At 42.2% G+C, this 18179-nt stretch overlaps 1 protein-coding gene and 1 pseudogene across 3 annotated transcripts in view; one reads left to right on the top strand and one right to left on the bottom strand.

Moving 5' to 3' along the window:
• LOC118365067 (mitogen-activated protein kinase kinase kinase kinase 3-like) overlaps positions 1–3123 on the bottom strand; it is a 97032-nt pseudogene extending 93909 nt beyond the window's left edge.
• Positions 1–18179, top strand: part of LOC118365066 (transmembrane protein 178A-like) — a 41214-nt gene that overhangs the window by 11066 nt on the left and 11969 nt on the right. The window contains exon 1 of one of the 3 annotated variants that reach the window (XM_052490668.1): positions 7574–8395. The exons of 1 other annotated variant lie outside the window; for it this stretch is intronic. In XM_052490668.1, coding sequence (XP_052346628.1) covers positions 7984–8395 — 412 coding nt within the window. In that variant the 5' untranslated portion in view covers positions 7574–7983. Of the gene's footprint in view, positions 1–7573; positions 8396–8561; positions 8655–18179 lie in introns of those variants that run through there. One more of the 3 variants, XM_052490669.1, reaches the window with a different exon arrangement.

The following is an 18179-nucleotide window of genomic DNA, read 5'->3' as shown; positions in this document are numbered from 1 at the left end:
TCTGCCAAAGGAGGGTCAACCTGTATTAAATCCAAGGGTTTCCAACCTGCACTGTGAATGTTTACACAGTGTGTTCAATAAAGACATGAAAAATAGGGTTCACATACTTTTTCTTCCCACTGTTCAAGTAAAATGTATTATACTTGGTACATTTTAAGTGAGTAATTTACTACAATTTAAATACTCTGTTTTTGTTGTTGTATTGAGTAAATATAAATAAATAAATATTGAGAGTTAATAGTTTTTTGATAGTGTCTTTACGCAACGGAATACAAAATGAGTGTTATTCCTATTGACATGAATGAGGGGTCATACACTACATGACCAGATGTATGTGGACACATGCTTGTCGAAGATCTCATTCCAAAAACATGGGCTGCCATAACAGCCTCCACTCTTCTGGGAAGGCTTTCCACTAGATGTTGGAACATTGCTGCAGGGACTTGCTATCAATCAGTCACATGAGCATTAGTGGTCGGGCACTGATGTTGGGTGATAAGGCCTGGCTCACTGTCGGCATTAAAATTCATCCCAAAGGTATTCGATGGGGTTGAGGTCAGGGCTCTATGCAGGCCTGTCAAGTTCTCCCACACCAATCTCGACAAACCATTTCTGTATGGAGCTCGGGGGCATTGCACGGGGGCATTGCCATGCTGAAACAGGAAAGGGCCTTCCACAAACTACTGCCACAAAGTTTGAAGAAGAGAATCATCTAGAATGCCATTGTATGCTGTAGCGTTAAAATGTACTTTCACTGGAACTAAGAGGCCTAGCCAAAACCATGAAAAACAGCCCAATACCATTATTCCTCTTCCACCAAAATGTACAGTTGGCACGATGCATTGGGGCAGGTAGCGTTCTCCTGGCATCCGCCAAACCCAGATTCGTCTGTCGGTGGTGAAGCGTGATTCATCATTCCGTAGAATGCGTTTCGCAGCTGAGCCGTTGTTGCTCCTAGACGTTTCCACATCACAATTACAGAGCTTACAGTTGATCGGGGCAGCTCTAGTAGGGCAGAAATTTGACTAACTGACTTTTGGAAAGGTGGCATCCTATGACGATGTAAGGCCATTCTACTTCCAATGTTTGTCTATGGAGATTGTATGGCTGTGTGCTCAATTTGATACACCTGTCAGCAACGGGTGTGGCTGAATAAGCCAAATCCACTCATTTGAATGGGTGTCCACATACTTTTGTGTGTAATATAAATAAATATATATAATTAATGACCTGTAATTGTAATTTGTTCTTTGTTTTTGAGTCATGTCTGTTTGTTTGAAATGTTAGCTTTATCTTAAATGGTCAGTAATCTACAGCAACATTCTAGAACTATATTGGGGTCAAATAGAACATGTGGGGTGTGGCGGAGGCGGGAAAGATGGCAGAAGTGGTTGCTGAGGTTGAATCAAGCACCGCGATGAACAAAGTTGGTGAAGATTAAGGAAATTGTCTAAAATTGGAGTGGAGGATACGTATATGAATGATAACTAATTACTTGTTGTTGGTACGCATTTGTTGAGTAAGGATGCATATGTGGGAGACCCGTTTGAGGTGTCGAAAATGGTGAGGTATGCACAAGAAAAAGTTGAGTTTGTCAGGAATGGTCTTGTTTTTTTATGAATAAGAGACGTTTTGAACTTCTGAGTAGAGAACCCATCAAAGGAATCATCTCAGGGGTGACGACGTATGTTTACATTTTGAAGGTTACAGGTTGAATACCTGAAGAGAAATCCTGGTGTGGTTTGTGCCCGGCGTCTGACCCATTGGGTGAATGGAGAAAAATAAGAAAGTCTGTCGGTCCTGTTGTTTTTTGATAAAGAGCAAATACCTATGCATGTGAAGCTTGGTTATGTAAGATACGCTGTAAGAGTTTTCGTCCGCAAACCATTGCACTGTAAGAATTGTAAAGGATTTGGCCATGTTCAAGTGAGGCAGACAGACTGTGTATACTTCTACTGTGTGTAGAAGGACAGTGGTGTTGCAATTGTGGTGGTGATCATGATCCCGAGTTCCCAAATCAAGGTGATTGAGGTAGCAGAGGTTAGAGCGGTCAATCAAATATCCAATGCGGAGGAGATTAAAAGAAGAGAAAACAAGTGATGCTAGTGAAGACATGGTAGTGGACCGACCACAGCCTGCAGTAAATGTTTGCTGCCAGTCAAAAGATACCGTGTGTTAAAATGGTGGATTTTATGGCGTTCATTGCCACAGTTATAAAGTTTACAGCACAATTCTCAAAGAGGTCTAAGAAATTGGACATTATTGTGGCTGCGGCAAAACTGTTTTGGGGACTTAAGGATTTTACATCTGAAGACTTGTAAGAGGTTCTGGCTCCAGAAGACCCGCCTACCCTCTTTCGCCTTGAGCCTGTGTAGTGATCAGATCTGTTATATTTTTTTATCAGAAAAGTTTTTGATTTAGTTTCGTTTATTTTTATTATTATTATTTTTTTTGGGGGGGGGGGTCCTGTTTCCATCCCGTACAGTAGGTGGCAGAAAGCACACTACATTGTACGATCGCCAATATACCATAGAAGAAGAAACAGAACAAGGTCCTTTGACTCTAAGGAGTAACAGTATCGTTCGTGGAATTTCACAAGTATGCGTTTCTCACAAGAACCGGTAGAATTCCTTACGTTGTGCTTTGTGAATTGGAACACATCTGTAGCGAGTTGGTAAACATGCTAACAGCCTGGATATAACGTTACTAGTTCAACAACCACTGTTGCCAAGTTATTGCCCGACTGGCTAAACTCCTGAAGGCTACTCCAAGTTCCAGGTCACTAATAACAATGTCTTTATTGGTAGCATATCAATGGTTTATCAAAAAAGACGACGTATAACTAAAATCCCATGTTACCTTGTATACATCTCCGAAGGTCCCGCTCCCAATTCTTTGTATTAGCTCGAAATCCTCTTGCGGATTTCGCCTTGAAAGGTCGAAAGTGGAAGCCATTTTAAGTCCCCGGTTGAGTTATCCAGTCTTTATATTTGTTGGGACACTGACACCACAAATGACGAAAAACATACAATATTTAAAAACACGTCGTCAGAAAAAAAAAATCTCAGCCAAACTTCAACATGGCCTTCTCTGCACACTGCGCGTGCGCCGCAGCCAGGGGATCATGAATACCCTACTAATTCTCTATTTAATTACAGCTGGATTATTTCTTCTCATTCTCACAAATATCCAGAGGTGCAATAGAGCAGAATAGCATAGAATTTGAGAATTAGGAAAATGAAGATCATAAACTTGGAAAAACAATGTTATGAGTTTGATTATATCAATCCATAATTATAGTATAATAGATAATATGCTGCATTAGGCAACAATATTGATCAAATGTATTACTTGTCATTAAAACTGGAAAGCACACAAAATAATAACCATACAAACAATCATATTGTGTTCATTTATTATATTCTATTGCCTTGTGAGTCAGAATTACTAAGAATTTGTGCATGTGGAAAGTTTGCAATAAAAAGTCCTTATTACTGAATGATCGAAAAATGACTAATACAAAGCCAATGCGTTATCACATTTGACCATATCACAAATCACTGTTATTCTTAATTTCCCTTTATGTCCTGCCTTTGTCTAATATCCTCCAGAGAAAAACAGGTGTCACTAGATGGATCTGTCCCTACTCCCTAGGAATACATTAATCGGAAAATAGGAATGCAGAACACAAAAATATATTAAACAAAGGCAATCACCCACACAATGTGAAAGTAACCTTTTCCAATGCCCTGCAGTGTTATTTACTGTTGGGCAACACTGAAGCATGCATGAGAGCACCAGATGTACCGGACGACTGTGTGATCGCACTCTCCGTAGCCGATGTAAGCCATGTGTAAGACCTTTAAACAAGTCAACATTCACAAGGACGCAGGGCCAAATGGATTACCAGGATGTGTACTCCGAGCATGCGCTGACCAACTGGCAAGTGTCTTCACTGACATTTTCAACGTGTCTTTGACCAAGTCTGTAATACCAATGTCACGTATACACCCTCTCCGGCGCTCTAGGTCACCAGTCTGCTTATTATTACGCACATCTGTCACCATCATTACGCGCACCAGCGCCTCATCAGACTCACCGGGACTCCATCACCTTCCTGATTACCTTCCCTATATCTATCACTCCCTTTGGTTCTTTCCCTAGGCGTTATTGACTTAAATGTGACTCGGTTTGTGTTTCATGTCTGTACGCTAGTCGTGTTTCTTGTATTGTTCCATTTTCATTTAATTATTAAATATTCACTCCCTGTACTTGCTTCCTGACTCCTAGTATACACTTTGCAACCAACATGTTTCAAGCAGACCACCATGATCCTGGTGCCCAAGAACACTAAGGTAACCTGCCTAAATGACTACTGACCCGTAGCACTCATGTCTGTAGCCATGAAGTCCTTTGAATGGATGGCCATGGCTCACATTAACACCATTATCCCAGAAACCCCAGACCCACTCCAATTTGCATACCGCCCCAACAGATCCACAGATGACACAATCTTTATTGCACTCCACACTGCCCATTCACACCTGGACAAAAGGAACACCTATGAGAGAATACTATTCATTGACTACAGCTCAGCGTTCAACGCCATAGTGCCCTCAAAGCTCATCACTAAGCTAAGGACTCTGGGACTAAACACTAAACACTCTGCAACTGGATCCTGGACTTCCTGACAGGCCGCCCCCAGGTGGTAAGGGTAGGTAACAACACATCTGACACGCTGATCCTCAATACGGGGCCCTTCATTGGTGCATGCTCAGTCCCCTCCTACTCCCTGTTCACCTGTTCATGACTGCATGGCCAAGCACGATTCCAACACCATCATTAAGTTTGCCAACAGCACAACAGTGGTAGGCCTGATCACCGACAAACGATGAGACAGCCCTATAGGGAGGAGGTCAGAGAACTGGCAGTGTGGTGCCAGGACAACAACCTCTCCCTCAATGTGATCAAGAGGTCCTTCTGTAGCTCAGTTGGTAGAGCATGGCGCTTGTAACGCCAGGGTAGTGGGTTCGATCCCCGGGACCACCCATACGTAGAATGTATGCACACATGACTGTAAGTCGCTTTGGATAAAAGCGTCTGCTAAATGGCATATATTATTATTATATTAAGACAAAGGAGATGATCGTGGACTTACAGGAGGAGGGCCGAGCACGCCTCCATTCTCATCAACGGGTCTGTGGTGGAGCAGGTTGAGAGCTTCAAATTCCTTGGTGTTCACATCACTAACAAACAATCATGGTTAAAACACACCAAGACAGTCGTGAAGAGGGCACGACAACGCCTATTCCCCCTCAGGAGACTGAAAATATTTGGCATGGGGTCCTCAAATCCTCAAAAAGTTCTGCAGCTGCACTATCGAGAGCTGGTTGCATCACCGTCTGGTATGGCAACTGTCGGCCTCCGACCGCAAGACACTACAGAGGGTAGTTGGTACGGCACAGTACATCACTAGGGCCAAGCTTCCTGCCATCCAGGACCTCTATACGATGCGGTGTCAGACAAAGGCCCTAAAAATTACCGGAGTGCCAAGTCTATGTCCAAAAGGCTTCTTAACAGCTTCCACCCCAAGCCATAAGAATCCTGAATAGCTCATCAAATGGCTACCCGGACTATTTGCATTGACTTCCCCATTTCTACGCTGCTGCTACTCTCTTTGTATTATCTATGCATAGTCACTTTACTTCTACCTACATGTACATATTACCTCAATTATCTCAACTAACCTGTGCCCCCGCACATTGACTCTGTACCGGTGCCCCCTGTAAATAGCATCGTTACTGCTATTTTATTGTTACCATTTAATTATTTGATATTTTTCTATTTTCTTCTTTAATTTTTTTTTTAAACTTCTGTTTATTTAGTAAATACTTTTTTAACAATTTGTTACGGCTGTCGTCGGAATGAGACCAAGGTGCAGCGTGGTAGGCGTACATTTTCTTTCATTTTAAATGTTCCACCAAAAACAATAAACAACTCAACGAACGTAAAGTTAGGAGTGCACCACATGCAACATACAAAGACAAGATCCCACAACAGAAGGTGGGAAAAAGGGCTGCCTAAGTATGATCCCCAATCAGATATAACGATAGACAGCTGCCTCTGATTGGAAACCATACTCGGCCAACAAAGAAATATAAACATAGATTTCCTACCCTTGTCACACCCCGACCTACCAAATGGAGAATTTAAAGGATCTCTAAGGTCAGGGCGTGACACAATTATTTTTCTGAATACTGCATTGTTGGTTAAGGGCTTGTAAATAAGCATTTCACTAAGGTTGTATTCAATGCATGTGACAAATAACATGTCATTTGATTTGTAATTTGCACCAGTTTGGTTAACCTAGCAAATGTACCAATTTAATTGCTCAATGTTTTCCCATGTCCACTCCACCAGTACAGATTGCAATCCTTGTCATCCCCATTTACATGTTTATTTATGTAATTTTTGTCATGCCAGGCACACATCCAGGCTCCATTTTAATGGGCCATTATTAGAGCAGGCAAAGGCGCAGATCAAACAAGCCAAGTAAACACCCACAAATCCATTTCACCAATGCTCGTTTGATGGCAATTATTTCATCACTATGAGCTCAATTCAGACTTTGATACTGACACCGAATAGAATTGCAATAGCATGATGCTGAAATGTATATTGATCATTTGTTTGGGGACAGATAGGGGATTGTTAAAAATCCTGACATTTTGGATATGTCCCCTGAAAGCTTCATATACAGTTCATGAACTCCGTTCATTAGTTCACTTTGATATGTCCATTGTTTGTGTGTGTTTTTTTGGTTTCACTATCCTCGTGGGGAACAGAAATCCTCACAAGTATCGTGAAACAAGAAAAATTGGGGACCTTTCGACAGTCCTCCCCAAAAGGAAAAAGGCTATTTTAGGCTTAAGGGTTAGGTTTAAGGTTACAATTAGGGTTAGGGGGTAGACTAAGGGTTATGAGTTAGGGTCTGGTTGAGGATTAGGGGTTTGGGTTAAGGTTAGGGTTAGGATTACGGTTAGGTTAAGGGTTAGTGAAAATATAATTTTGAATGGGAGTCAATTGTTTGGTAGTGGCTATGTGGGTGTGTGTAAGATATATATAGAGAGAGAGTACTGCAGTATTGGCTCATATCATTCCTTGAAAGTTTGTGTGACCATTGCGTTCATAAACAGGTGCATCTTCCAACATTGTGTAGCTGGTCCGCACTCAAAAGGAGATTCAAGGTTTCTATTTAGCATTCATTTCATTCAGGGGTAGGTACATAGACAAATGGTTTGGCCTGTTTCGCGTGTGTCATGTATGTGTGTGCATCTGAGAGAGAGAGAGTCATTTAAGTTTTACACATTAAAATTGTCAAACTGTAACTTATTACTTGTTGTATTGGGAGTGTTGATGTTTCATCAAAATAAGGACGCAGGGGTTATGTTACATTTGGAGCCTTGGAGTCATACGAAACCATTATTTTATCTTAAAGACACACCCATCTTTATGGCTGACTTTGAAAGAGTAGGACAACCTTGACATTCCCTCACACAAGCTGTGTGTCGCCTCCGGGAGATGGTCATTCCCTCTCCATGTGAATAGGAGGAGCCTTTAGTTTTAGAGGACACGACTTCAAGTCCAGGTGCTGAGGAGAGGGAAAGAGCGAGAGGGGTGGTGTGGTTTATGCAGGTAAACACTAGTAATCTCGACCACAGAGAGGCAAGTGCGAAGTTTAGCCCACACCCAGCACGCTTGCGGACACCGTACCGATCCACATGTGTTGATGTATCTTCCGTTTCAGCAACCCGCGAGTGGGAAGCAGCCAATGCCAATGCGCTCTCGACTGTGGACCGTGCTCGCAGGTCAGAGGATGCGTAAAAATGCTTTGTAACTGGAATAGCAGGTGCTGGAAGAAGGGCGTCCGACTGTCAACACGTCTAAACTGTGCGCATAGCGCCGAGCGCTGATGTTCAAACCATGGAGAAACAAGCTCTTGCAACGGCTCTGAGCTTGTCCATGAGCGTTGTCTCTTTACTCTTGCTGGTCACCGCTATCTTCACCGACCATTGGTACGAGACAGACACCAGAAGGCATAAGGAGAACTGCGACGAGTATGGGTCGGATTCTAACGACCAGAAAAACAGGGAGATGCCAATATACCACTTGCCTCTTGTGGACAGCGGTAACTCCAAACGGAACGTGGCGCTTATGAAGCCGATTCACGTCGGGAGTAGAGAGGAGGAATTGCTTGAGAACTGGAGGGCGATACTGGGGATGGGGATTCTTGAGACGGAATGTGGGCGTCCGTTGTTCTCCACATATTCTGGACTGTGGAGAAAATGCTACTTTCAAGGCATGGACCGAGATATCGATAAACTCATATCAAAGGGTAAGTTTTAATGTGCACACTAAAAAGTGTGAGAAAAGAAAAACAGTTGTGAAATTTGCTGTCAATGATCCGTGACTATTAGGCAAGGACTGTTTTGCATTCCTTTAATCGAGGTAGCTCCATCTGTGGTGATGATTCTGCATACGTGCATTGCGTCAAAACAAGGTTTATGAGGTCTCATATGCACAAGGGCTCATGATTATACACGCCCAAACTCATTTCCAGGAACATGAATTGCCATTTCAAACTCATTGCCAAGGTAGGCTATTTTTATTTCTATAATTGTCGCATCATGATGAGGGTGCTGAGAAATGATAGCCTAATGATTTAGGTTATTAATAGGCTAATTTATGAGGAACATTTTTATATTTATTTCCCTCTCATTTTCACACAGTGGTAATCGTTGTAGACTGGCCTGGGAATTGTTTGTTTATGTTGTTATCCCAGTCAAATCGTCAATAGAGCCATCGATAGGGCTACAAAAGCCAAAAATGTTGATTGACGAGAGAACCCAAAAGAGTTCTTTGGCTGCACCCATAGGAGAACCCTTTTTGATTCCATTTACACCCTTTTTGGTTCCAGGTAGAACCATTTTGGGTTCCATGTAAAACCCTCTGTGGAAAGGGTTCTACATGGAACTCAAAATGGGTTTACTTGGAAGCAAAAGGGTTCTACCAGGAAGGGACAGATGGCACCTTTTTTTACCCACAAAGAAACCCATTTGAAGCCATTTTTTACATTATTCTACAGGGATGTGTTCAACATGGAACCCTACAGGGTTCTTAAGAATAATGTCTATGGAAAAAAGGGATCTGAAAGGTTCATTTGATTGAAAGTGTTCTACCTACAACCATAAAGGCTTCTCCTTCAGGGAAACACCAGAATAAACCTTTTCTAAAAGGTGAATTCATGCCCAATGTGCTGAAGTTCAAGTCCCTACAAAGTCTTTTTAAGGTTGAAACGGGATGAATGGAGAACATTTCCCCACAGTGTCCAGTCCATCAAGATGAATGTCGCCCCGATTAAGCCAGGGGCTAAATGTCACCGAAACCCACTTGCCACCTTGCATTTAAAACAGATAAGGTGTCATGTGAAGGATCTCAAGCTTCAACACCTACCCTTTGATTTCTGTCAATGTTGATTTAATTTGATACCTGTGAAGGATTGTGCCCATACACTCTTAGAAAAAAAGGGTTCCAAAAGTGTTCTTTGCGGAAGGATAGGGTTATACCAAGAACCGTTTTGATCAGAAGAAGGGTTCTTTGTAAGGGCGAAGGGTTCTACCTTGAATTATTAACATCCTAAAAACATCAGTTTTTGGAAGAAAGGGTTCTTTGATGATTATTTGGAAGGCAAGAAGGGTTCGCCATAGAACACATATACAGTGCATTAGGAAAGTATTCAGAGCCCTTGACTTTTTCCATATTTTACGTTACAGCCTTATTTTAAAATTGATGAAATAGTTTATTCCCTCAACAATCAAATCAAAATCAAATCACATTTATTTATATAGCCCTTCGTACATCAGCTGATATCTCAAAGTGCTGTACAGAAACCCAGCCTAAAACCCCAAACAGCAAACAATGCAGGTGTAAAAGCACGGTGGCTAGGAAAAACTCCCTAGAAAGGCCAAAACCTAGGAAGAAACCTAGAGAGGAACCGGGCTATGTGGGGTGGCCAGTCCTCTTCTGGCTGTGCCGGGTAGAGATTATAACAGAACATGACCAAGATGTTCAAATGTTCATAAATGACCAGCATGGTCGAATAATAATAAGGCAGAACAGTTGAAACTGGAGCAGCAGCACAGTCAGGTGGACTGGGGACAGCAAGGAGCCATCATGTCAGGTAGTCCTGGGGCACGGTCCTAGGGCTCAGGTCCTCCGAGAGAGAGAAAGAAAGAGAGAATTAGAGAGAGCATATGTGGGGTGGCCAGTCCTCTTCTGGCTGTGCCGGGTGGAGATTATAACAGAACGTGGCCAAGATGTTCAAATGTTCATAAATGACCAGCATGGTTGAATAATAGTAAGGCAGAACAGTTGAAACTGGAGCAGGAGCATGGCCAGGTGGACTGGGGACAGCAAGGAGTCCTCATGTCAGGTAGTCCTGGGACATGGTCCTAGGGCCCAGGCCAGTTGAAATCTACACACAATAATACCCCATAATGACAAAGTAAAGCAGATTTTTAGACATTTTTGCAAAATGTATAAAAAAAATATAATATTTACATAAGTATTCACACCCTTTACTCAGAATTTTGTTGAAGCACCCTTTGGCAGCTATTACAGCCTTGAGTCTCTTGGAAATGACACTACAAGCTTGGCACACATGTATTTGGGGAGTTTCTCCCATTCTTCTCTGAAGATCCTCTCAATCTCTGTCTGGTTGGATGGGGAGCATCGCTGCACAGCTATTTTCAGGCTGATTAATTAGGGCTGATTTCAGGTTTTCATTACAATCGGTAATCAGCATTTTTGGACACCGATTATGGCCGATTACATTGCACTCCACGAGGAGACTGCGTGGCAGGCTGACTACCTGTTATGCGAGTGCTGCAGGGAGCCAAGGTAAGGTGCTAGCTAGCATTAAACTTATCTTATAAAAAACAATCAATCTTAACATAATCACTAGTTATTAACTTCACATGGTTGATGATATTGCTTGTTTATCTAGCTTGTCCTGCGTTGCATATAATCGATGCGGTGCCTGTTAATTTATCATTTAATCACAGCCTACTTCGCCAAACGGGTGATTTAACAAGCGCATTTGCGGAAAAAGCACTGTCATTGCACTCAATGTGTACCTAACCATAAACATCAATGCCTTTCTTAAAATCAATACACAATTATATATTTTTAAACCTGCATATTTAGTTAATATTGCCTGCTAACATGAATTTCTTTTAACTAGGGAAATTGTCTCACTTTTCTTGCGTTCTGTGCAACAGAGTCAGGGTATATGCAGCAGTTTGGGTCCCCTGGCTCGTTGCGAACTGTGTGAAGACCATTTCTTCCTAACAAAGACAGCAAACTTAGCCAAACGGGAGATGATTTAACAAAAGCGCATTGTGAAAAAAGCACAATCGTTGCACAAATGTACCTAACCATAAACATCAATGCCTTTCTTAAAATAAATACACAGAAGTATATATTTTTAAACCTGCATATTTAGTTAAAATAAATTAATGTTAGCAGGCAATATTACCTAGGGAAATTGTGTCACTTCTCTTGCGTTGGAATTTGCCAGAATTTTACATAATTATGACATAACATTGAAGGTTGTGCAATGTAACAGCAATATTATGGCTTATGGATGCCACCCGTTAGATAAAATAAGTCATTAATATGGTCTAAGTATTTCTGTGTGTTATTATATCATAATTAAGTCTATGATTTGATAGAGCAGTGTGACTGAGCTGCGGTAGGCAGCAGCAGGCTCATAAGCATTCATTCAAACAGCACTTTCCTGAGTTTGCCAGCAGCCTTTCGCAATGCTTCAAGCATTGCGCTGTTTATGGCTTCAAAGCCTATCAACTCCCGAGATTAGGCTGGCAATACTAAAGTACATATTAGAACATCCAATAGTCATAAGTATATGAAATACAAATGGTATAGAGAGAAATGGTCCTATAATCACTACAACCTAAAACTTCTTACCTGGGAATATTTAAGACTCATGTTAAAAGGAATCACCAGCTTTCATATGTTCTCATGTTCTGAGCAAGGAACTTAAACGTTAGCTTTTTTACATGGCAAATATTGCACTTTTACTTTCTTCCAACACTTTGTTTTTGCATTATTTAAACCAAATTGAACATGTGTCATTATTTATTTGAGACTAAATTGTTTTATTGATGTATTATATTAAGTTAAAATTGTCACGACTTCTGCTGAAGTCGTTGCCTCTCCTTGTTCGAGTGGTGCTCGGCGTTCGACGTCACCGGTCTTCTAGCCATCATTGATCCATTTTTCATTTTCCATTGGTTTTGTCTTGTCTTCCCACACACCTGTTTTCAATCCCGTTCATTACCTGTTGTGTATTTAACCCTCTGTTTCCCCTCATGTCTTTGTCAGAGATTGTTTATTTTGTCAGTGTAGTGTTTTTTGTATAGGTGCGCGACGGGTCTTCGTACCCATATTTGTTTATATTCATTTTTCTATTTAGTGTTCAAATCAAATCAAATCAAATCTAATTTTATTTGTCACATACACATGGTTAGAAGATGTTAATGCGAGTGTAGCGAAATGCTTGTGCTTCTAGTTCCGACAATGCAGTAATAACCAACAAGTAATCTAACTAACAATTCCAAAACTACTGTCTTATACACAGTGTAAGGGGATAAAGAATATGTACATAAGGATATATGAATGAGTGATGGTACAGGGCAGCATAGGCAAGATACAGTAGATGGTATCGAGTACAGTATATACATATGAGATGAGTATGTAAACAAAGTGGCATAGTTAAAGTGGCTAGTGATACATGTATTACATAAGGATGCAGTCGATGATATAGAGTACAGTATATACGTATGCATATGAGATGAATAATGTAGGTTAAGTAACATTATATAAGGTAGCATTGTTTAAAGTGGCTAGTGATATATTTACATAATTTCCCATCAATTCCCATTATTAAAGTGGCTGGAGTTGAGTCAGTGTCAATGTCAGTGTGTTGGCAGCAGCCACTCAATGTTAATAGTGGCTGTTTAACAGTCTGATGGCCTTGAGATAGAAGCTGTTTTTCAGTCTCTCGGTCCCAGCTTTGATGCACCTGTACTGACCTCGCCTTCTGGATGATAGCGGGGTGAACAGGCAGTGGCTCGGGTGGTTGATGTCCTTGATGATCTTTATGGCTCTTTGTAACATCGGGTGGTGTAGGTGTCCTGGAGGGCAGGTAGTTTGCCCCGGTGATGCGTTGTGCAGACCTCACTACCCTCTGGAGAGCCTTACGGTTGAGGGCGGAGCAGTTGCCATACCAGGCGGTGATACAGCCCGCCAGGATGCTCTCGATTGTGCATCTGTAGAAGTTTGTGAGTGCTTTTGGTGACAAGCCAAATTTCTTCAGCCTCCTGAGGTTGAAGAGGCGCTGCTGCGCCTTCTTCACGATGCTGTCTGTGTGAGTGGACCAATTCAGTTTGTCTGTGATGTGTATGCCGAGGAACTTAAAACTTGCTACCCTCTCCACTACTGTTCCATCGATGTGGATATGGGGGTGTTCCCTCTGCTGTTTCCTGAAGTCCACAATCATCTCCTTAGTTTTGTTGACGTTGAGTGTGAGGTTATTTTCCTGACACCACACTCCGAGGGCCCTCACCTCCTCCCTGTAGGCCGTCTCGTCGTTGTTGGTAATCAAGCCTACCACTGTTGTGTCGTCCGCAAACTTGATGATTGAGTTGGAGGCGTGCGTGGCCACGCAGTCGTGGGTGAACAGGGAGAACAGGAGAGGGCTCAGAACGTCCCCCGTGTTGAGGATCAGCGGGGAGGAGATGTTGTTGCCTACCCTCACCACCTGGAGGCGGCCCATCAGGAAGTCCAGTACCCAGTTGCACAGGGCGGGGTCGAGACCCAGGGTCTCGAGCTTGATAACGGGCTTGGAGGGTACTATGGTGTTGAATGCCGAGCTGTAGTCGATGAACAGCATTCTCACATAGGTATTCCTCTTGTCCAGATGGGTTAGGGCAGTGTGCAGTGTGGTTGAGATTGCATCGTCTGTGGACCTATTTGGGCGGTAAGCAAATTGGAGTGGGTCTAGGGTGTCAGGTAGGTTGGAGGTGATATGGTCCTTGACTAGTCTCTCAAAGCACTTAATGATGACGGAAGTGAGTGCTACGGGGCGGTAGTCGTTTAGCTCAGTTACCTTAGCTTTCTTGGGAACAGGAACAATGGTGGCCCTCTTGAAGCATGTGGGAACAGCAGACTGGTATAGGAATTGATTGAATATGTCCGTAAACACACCGGCCAGCTGGTCTGCGCATGCTCTGAGGGCGCGGCTGGGGATGCCGTCTGGGCCTGCAGCCTTGCGAGGGTTAACACGTTTAAATGTCTTACTCACCTCGGCTGCAGTGAAGGAGAGACCGCATGTTTTCGTTGCAGGCCGTGTCAGTGGCACTGTATTGTTATGGAGCATGTTACTTGGACATTTATTAAAAGACTCCATTTTACACTCCGTTTGACTCTCCTGCGCCTGACTTCCCTGCCACCTATACACGTATATCTGACAAAAATAAAAGTGTTCATTGTTCATTCAGTATTGTTGTAATTGTCACTATTACAAATATATATATAAAAATCAGCCGATTAATCAGTATCCGCGTTGAAAAATCATAATCAGTCAACCTCTACTCCAGAGATGTTTTATCGGGTTCAAGTCCAGGCTCTGGCTGGGCCACTCAAGGACATTCAGAGGCTTGTTTTTAAGCCGCTCATGCGTTGTCTTGAATGTGTGCTGAGGGTCGTTGTCCTGTTGGAAGGTGAACATTCACCCCAGTCTGAGGTCCTGAGCGCTCTGGAGCAGGTTTTCATCAAGGATCTCTCTGTACTTTGCTTTGTTAATCTTTCCCTCGATCCTGACTAGTCTCCCAGTCCCTGCCACTGAAAAACATCCCCACAGCGTGATGCTGCCACCATCATGCTTCACTGTAGGGAGGGTGCCAGGTTTTCTCCAGATGTGACGCTTGGCATTCAGGCCAAAGAGTTCAATCTTGGTTTCATCAGACCAGAGAGTCTTGTTTCTCATGGTCTGAGAGTCCTTTAGGTGCCTTCTTGGCAAGCTCCAGGCAGGCTATCATGTGCCTTTTACTGAAGAGTGGCTTCTGTCTGGCCACTCTACCATAAAGGCCTGATTGGTGGAGTGCTGAAGAGATGGTTGTCCTTCTGGAAGGTTCTCCCATCTCTACAGAGGAACTCTGGAGCTGTGTCAGAGTGACCATCGGGTTCTTGGTCACCTCCCTGACCAAGGCCCTTCTCCCCGATTGCTCAGTTTGGCCGGGCAGCCAGCTCTAGGAAGAGTCTTGGTGGTTCCAAATGTACATTTAGGAATGATGGAGAGCAAGTAGGTTCTTGGGGACGTTCAATGCTGCAGAAGTTTTTTGGTACCCTTTCCCAGATCTATGCCTCGACACAATCCAGTCTCGGACATCTACGAACAATTCCTTTGACCTCATGGCTTGTTTTTGTTCTGACACGCACTGTCAACTGTGGGACCTTATATACACAGGTGTGTGCTCTTCCAAATCATGTCCAATGAATTGAATTTACCACAGGTGGACTCTAATCAAGTTGTAGAAACATCTCAATGATTATCAATAGAAACAGGATGCACCTGAGCTAAATTTTGACTCTCATAGCAAACAGTCGGAATACTTTATTTTTTTATTTTTTACAATTTTGCAAAAAAATCCTGTTTTTGCTTTGTCGTTATAAGGTATTGTGTGTAGATTGATGAGGAAAACAATTAATGCAATCAATTTTAGAATACGGCTGTAACATATCAAAATGTGGAAAAAGGGAAGGGGTCTTGTCAGGATTTGGCCAGAGTTGTTCCGGTTTTTGGTCACTAGATGCCCCCATTGTGCTTTTTGACCTTTTGTTTTCCCTTGATCCCCATTATTATTTGCACCTGTGCCTCGTTTCCCCTGATTGTATTTAAACCCTTAGTTTTCCTCAGTTCTTTGCTCTGTGTTTGTATGTTAGCACCCAGCCCTAGTATTCTGTGAACTCTTGTTGATCCCGGTGGACTCTCTTGTGGAATTCTGTTTTTTGTTCTTGTTTGTTTATTTTTGAGTATCTTTTGAGGCTTTTTATGCTATACCTACCACCTTGTGGATTTACCTTTTTGTCTTGGAGGATTACCTTTGTTCTTGTGGAATTCCTTTTGAGGTTGTGGAGTTACATGTTTTCCTGAAGGACTTCACTTTTTTACTTCATTAAATACACCGTCTCAAGTACTGCTGTGTCTGCCTCATCTTCTGGGTTCTGCCGACTATTCGTGGCTCAGTTGGTTAAGTGACTGTTTCTCACTCCGGAGACCCGGGTTCGTAACCGGGTGCTGACAGGTCTGAATAGTTTCCAAATGGACTGTATACTGTATATAATATTTCACAGCATGCTCTATTGCAGGGAGATTTTCAGAATTTCTTGTTTTACTGTAATATCTGTGTTTTTGCATGTACATTGATGGCTTGATAAATATTATGTTACACAGAGATAAATAACATACACTTTTCTAAACTAATCCAATCTCTTAGTAATTGGATTTATTTCACCTATTACTGAGATTATTGTTTCAATTTAGATGATTGAAGTTGTCTCAGTATTCAATCTTTCCTACCCTGGCAGTCATTCTGAAAGCAAGTTGCAGATGATTAACATTTCCACTTTTTGGATATCCTATCTCTGTCTGGATTCCAATAGGAATTACACATATTACACACAATATTGCCGTAAATAATTTGATTTTAAAAGCTAATAAGCCTAGTGGAACCTTTCATATAGGGTTCTAGGAAGAACCCTCAGAAGATAAAAGGGTTCTCAATAGAACCATTTATAGATGGTTCTAGGAAGAACCTTTAGATGATAAAATGGTTCTTGGTAGAACCCTTCATAGAGGGCTCTATAGGCAGAACCTTTCACAAAGAGTTCTCGGTAGAACCATATACAGGGGGTTCTATGAAGAACCCTACATTGAGGGTTCTAAATAGAACTCTCTGCAAAGGGTTCTATTCAGCATCAAAAAGGGTTCCCCATGGGGACAAACCAAATAACCCTGTATGGTTCTACTTAGCACCTATTTTCCTAAGTGTGTAGACTAAGGCTACTCAACCTCATACCAAAGGAGTTGCCTCTTAGACCTTCTTGGACCTAAATGGCAGCATAATGCCTCAATGAGCATCTTATTTACTCAGTGGCTGCATCTCAAATGGCACCTTATTTCCTGTAGTGCACTTATTTTGACCAGGGCTCATAGAGCAATAGTCAAAAGTAGTGCACTATACACTCTTAGAAAAAAAGTGCGATCTAGAACCTAAAAGGGTTCTTCGGCTGTCCCCATAGGAGAAACCTTTGAAGAACCCTTTTTCGTTCCAGGTAGAACCTTTTTTGGGTTCCCTTAAAAACCATTTCCACAGAGGGTTCTACATAAAACCCAAAAGGGTTCTACCTGGAACCCAAAAGGGTTCTACCTGGAACCAAAAAGGGTTCTACCCAGGCTCCCAGTGTCCTGTCTGGAGCGTGAAGTCACGAACTCTGCTGGTTGGCTACTGCGAAGCAACATAGTGGTGTAGAAAAGCCAGAGAAAACCAATGTAAATTACGATCGTCAGAACGGCCAAAAATGTTTGGGGGGGACAGCCGTTTTGGGCTCAACCTAGTTTATTATGGTCAAGTTCGATCCCCACAGTGAATTATTTAAGAGTTTGTTACAAATTGAGATATTTAATTAAATAGTCATCCAGTCTGACTACTACTGTCACGCCCTGACCTTAGAGCTTTTTATGTCTCTATTTTGGTTTGGTCAGGGTGTGATTTGGGTGGGCATTCTATGTTCTTTTTGCTTTGTTTTTTGTATTTCTTTGTTTTGGCCCGGTATGATTCTCAATCAGGAACAGCTGTCTACAATTGTCTCTGATTGGGAACCATACTTAGGTAGCCTTTTTCCACATGGTTTTTGTGGGTAGTTAATTTCTGTTTAGTGTTTTGCACCTTACAGGACTGTTTCTGTTTCGGTTATTCTCTTTGTTATTTTTACTATAGTGTTCAGTTTCATTAAAAAGCATGAACACTTACCGC

The sequence above is a fragment of the Oncorhynchus keta genome, chromosome 32, assembly GCF_023373465.1.
Source record: "Oncorhynchus keta strain PuntledgeMale-10-30-2019 chromosome 32, Oket_V2, whole genome shotgun sequence".
In the NCBI taxonomy this organism is placed as follows: domain Eukaryota; kingdom Metazoa; phylum Chordata; class Actinopteri; order Salmoniformes; family Salmonidae; genus Oncorhynchus; species Oncorhynchus keta.
This window is presented reverse-complemented; position numbering and strand designations above follow the sequence as displayed.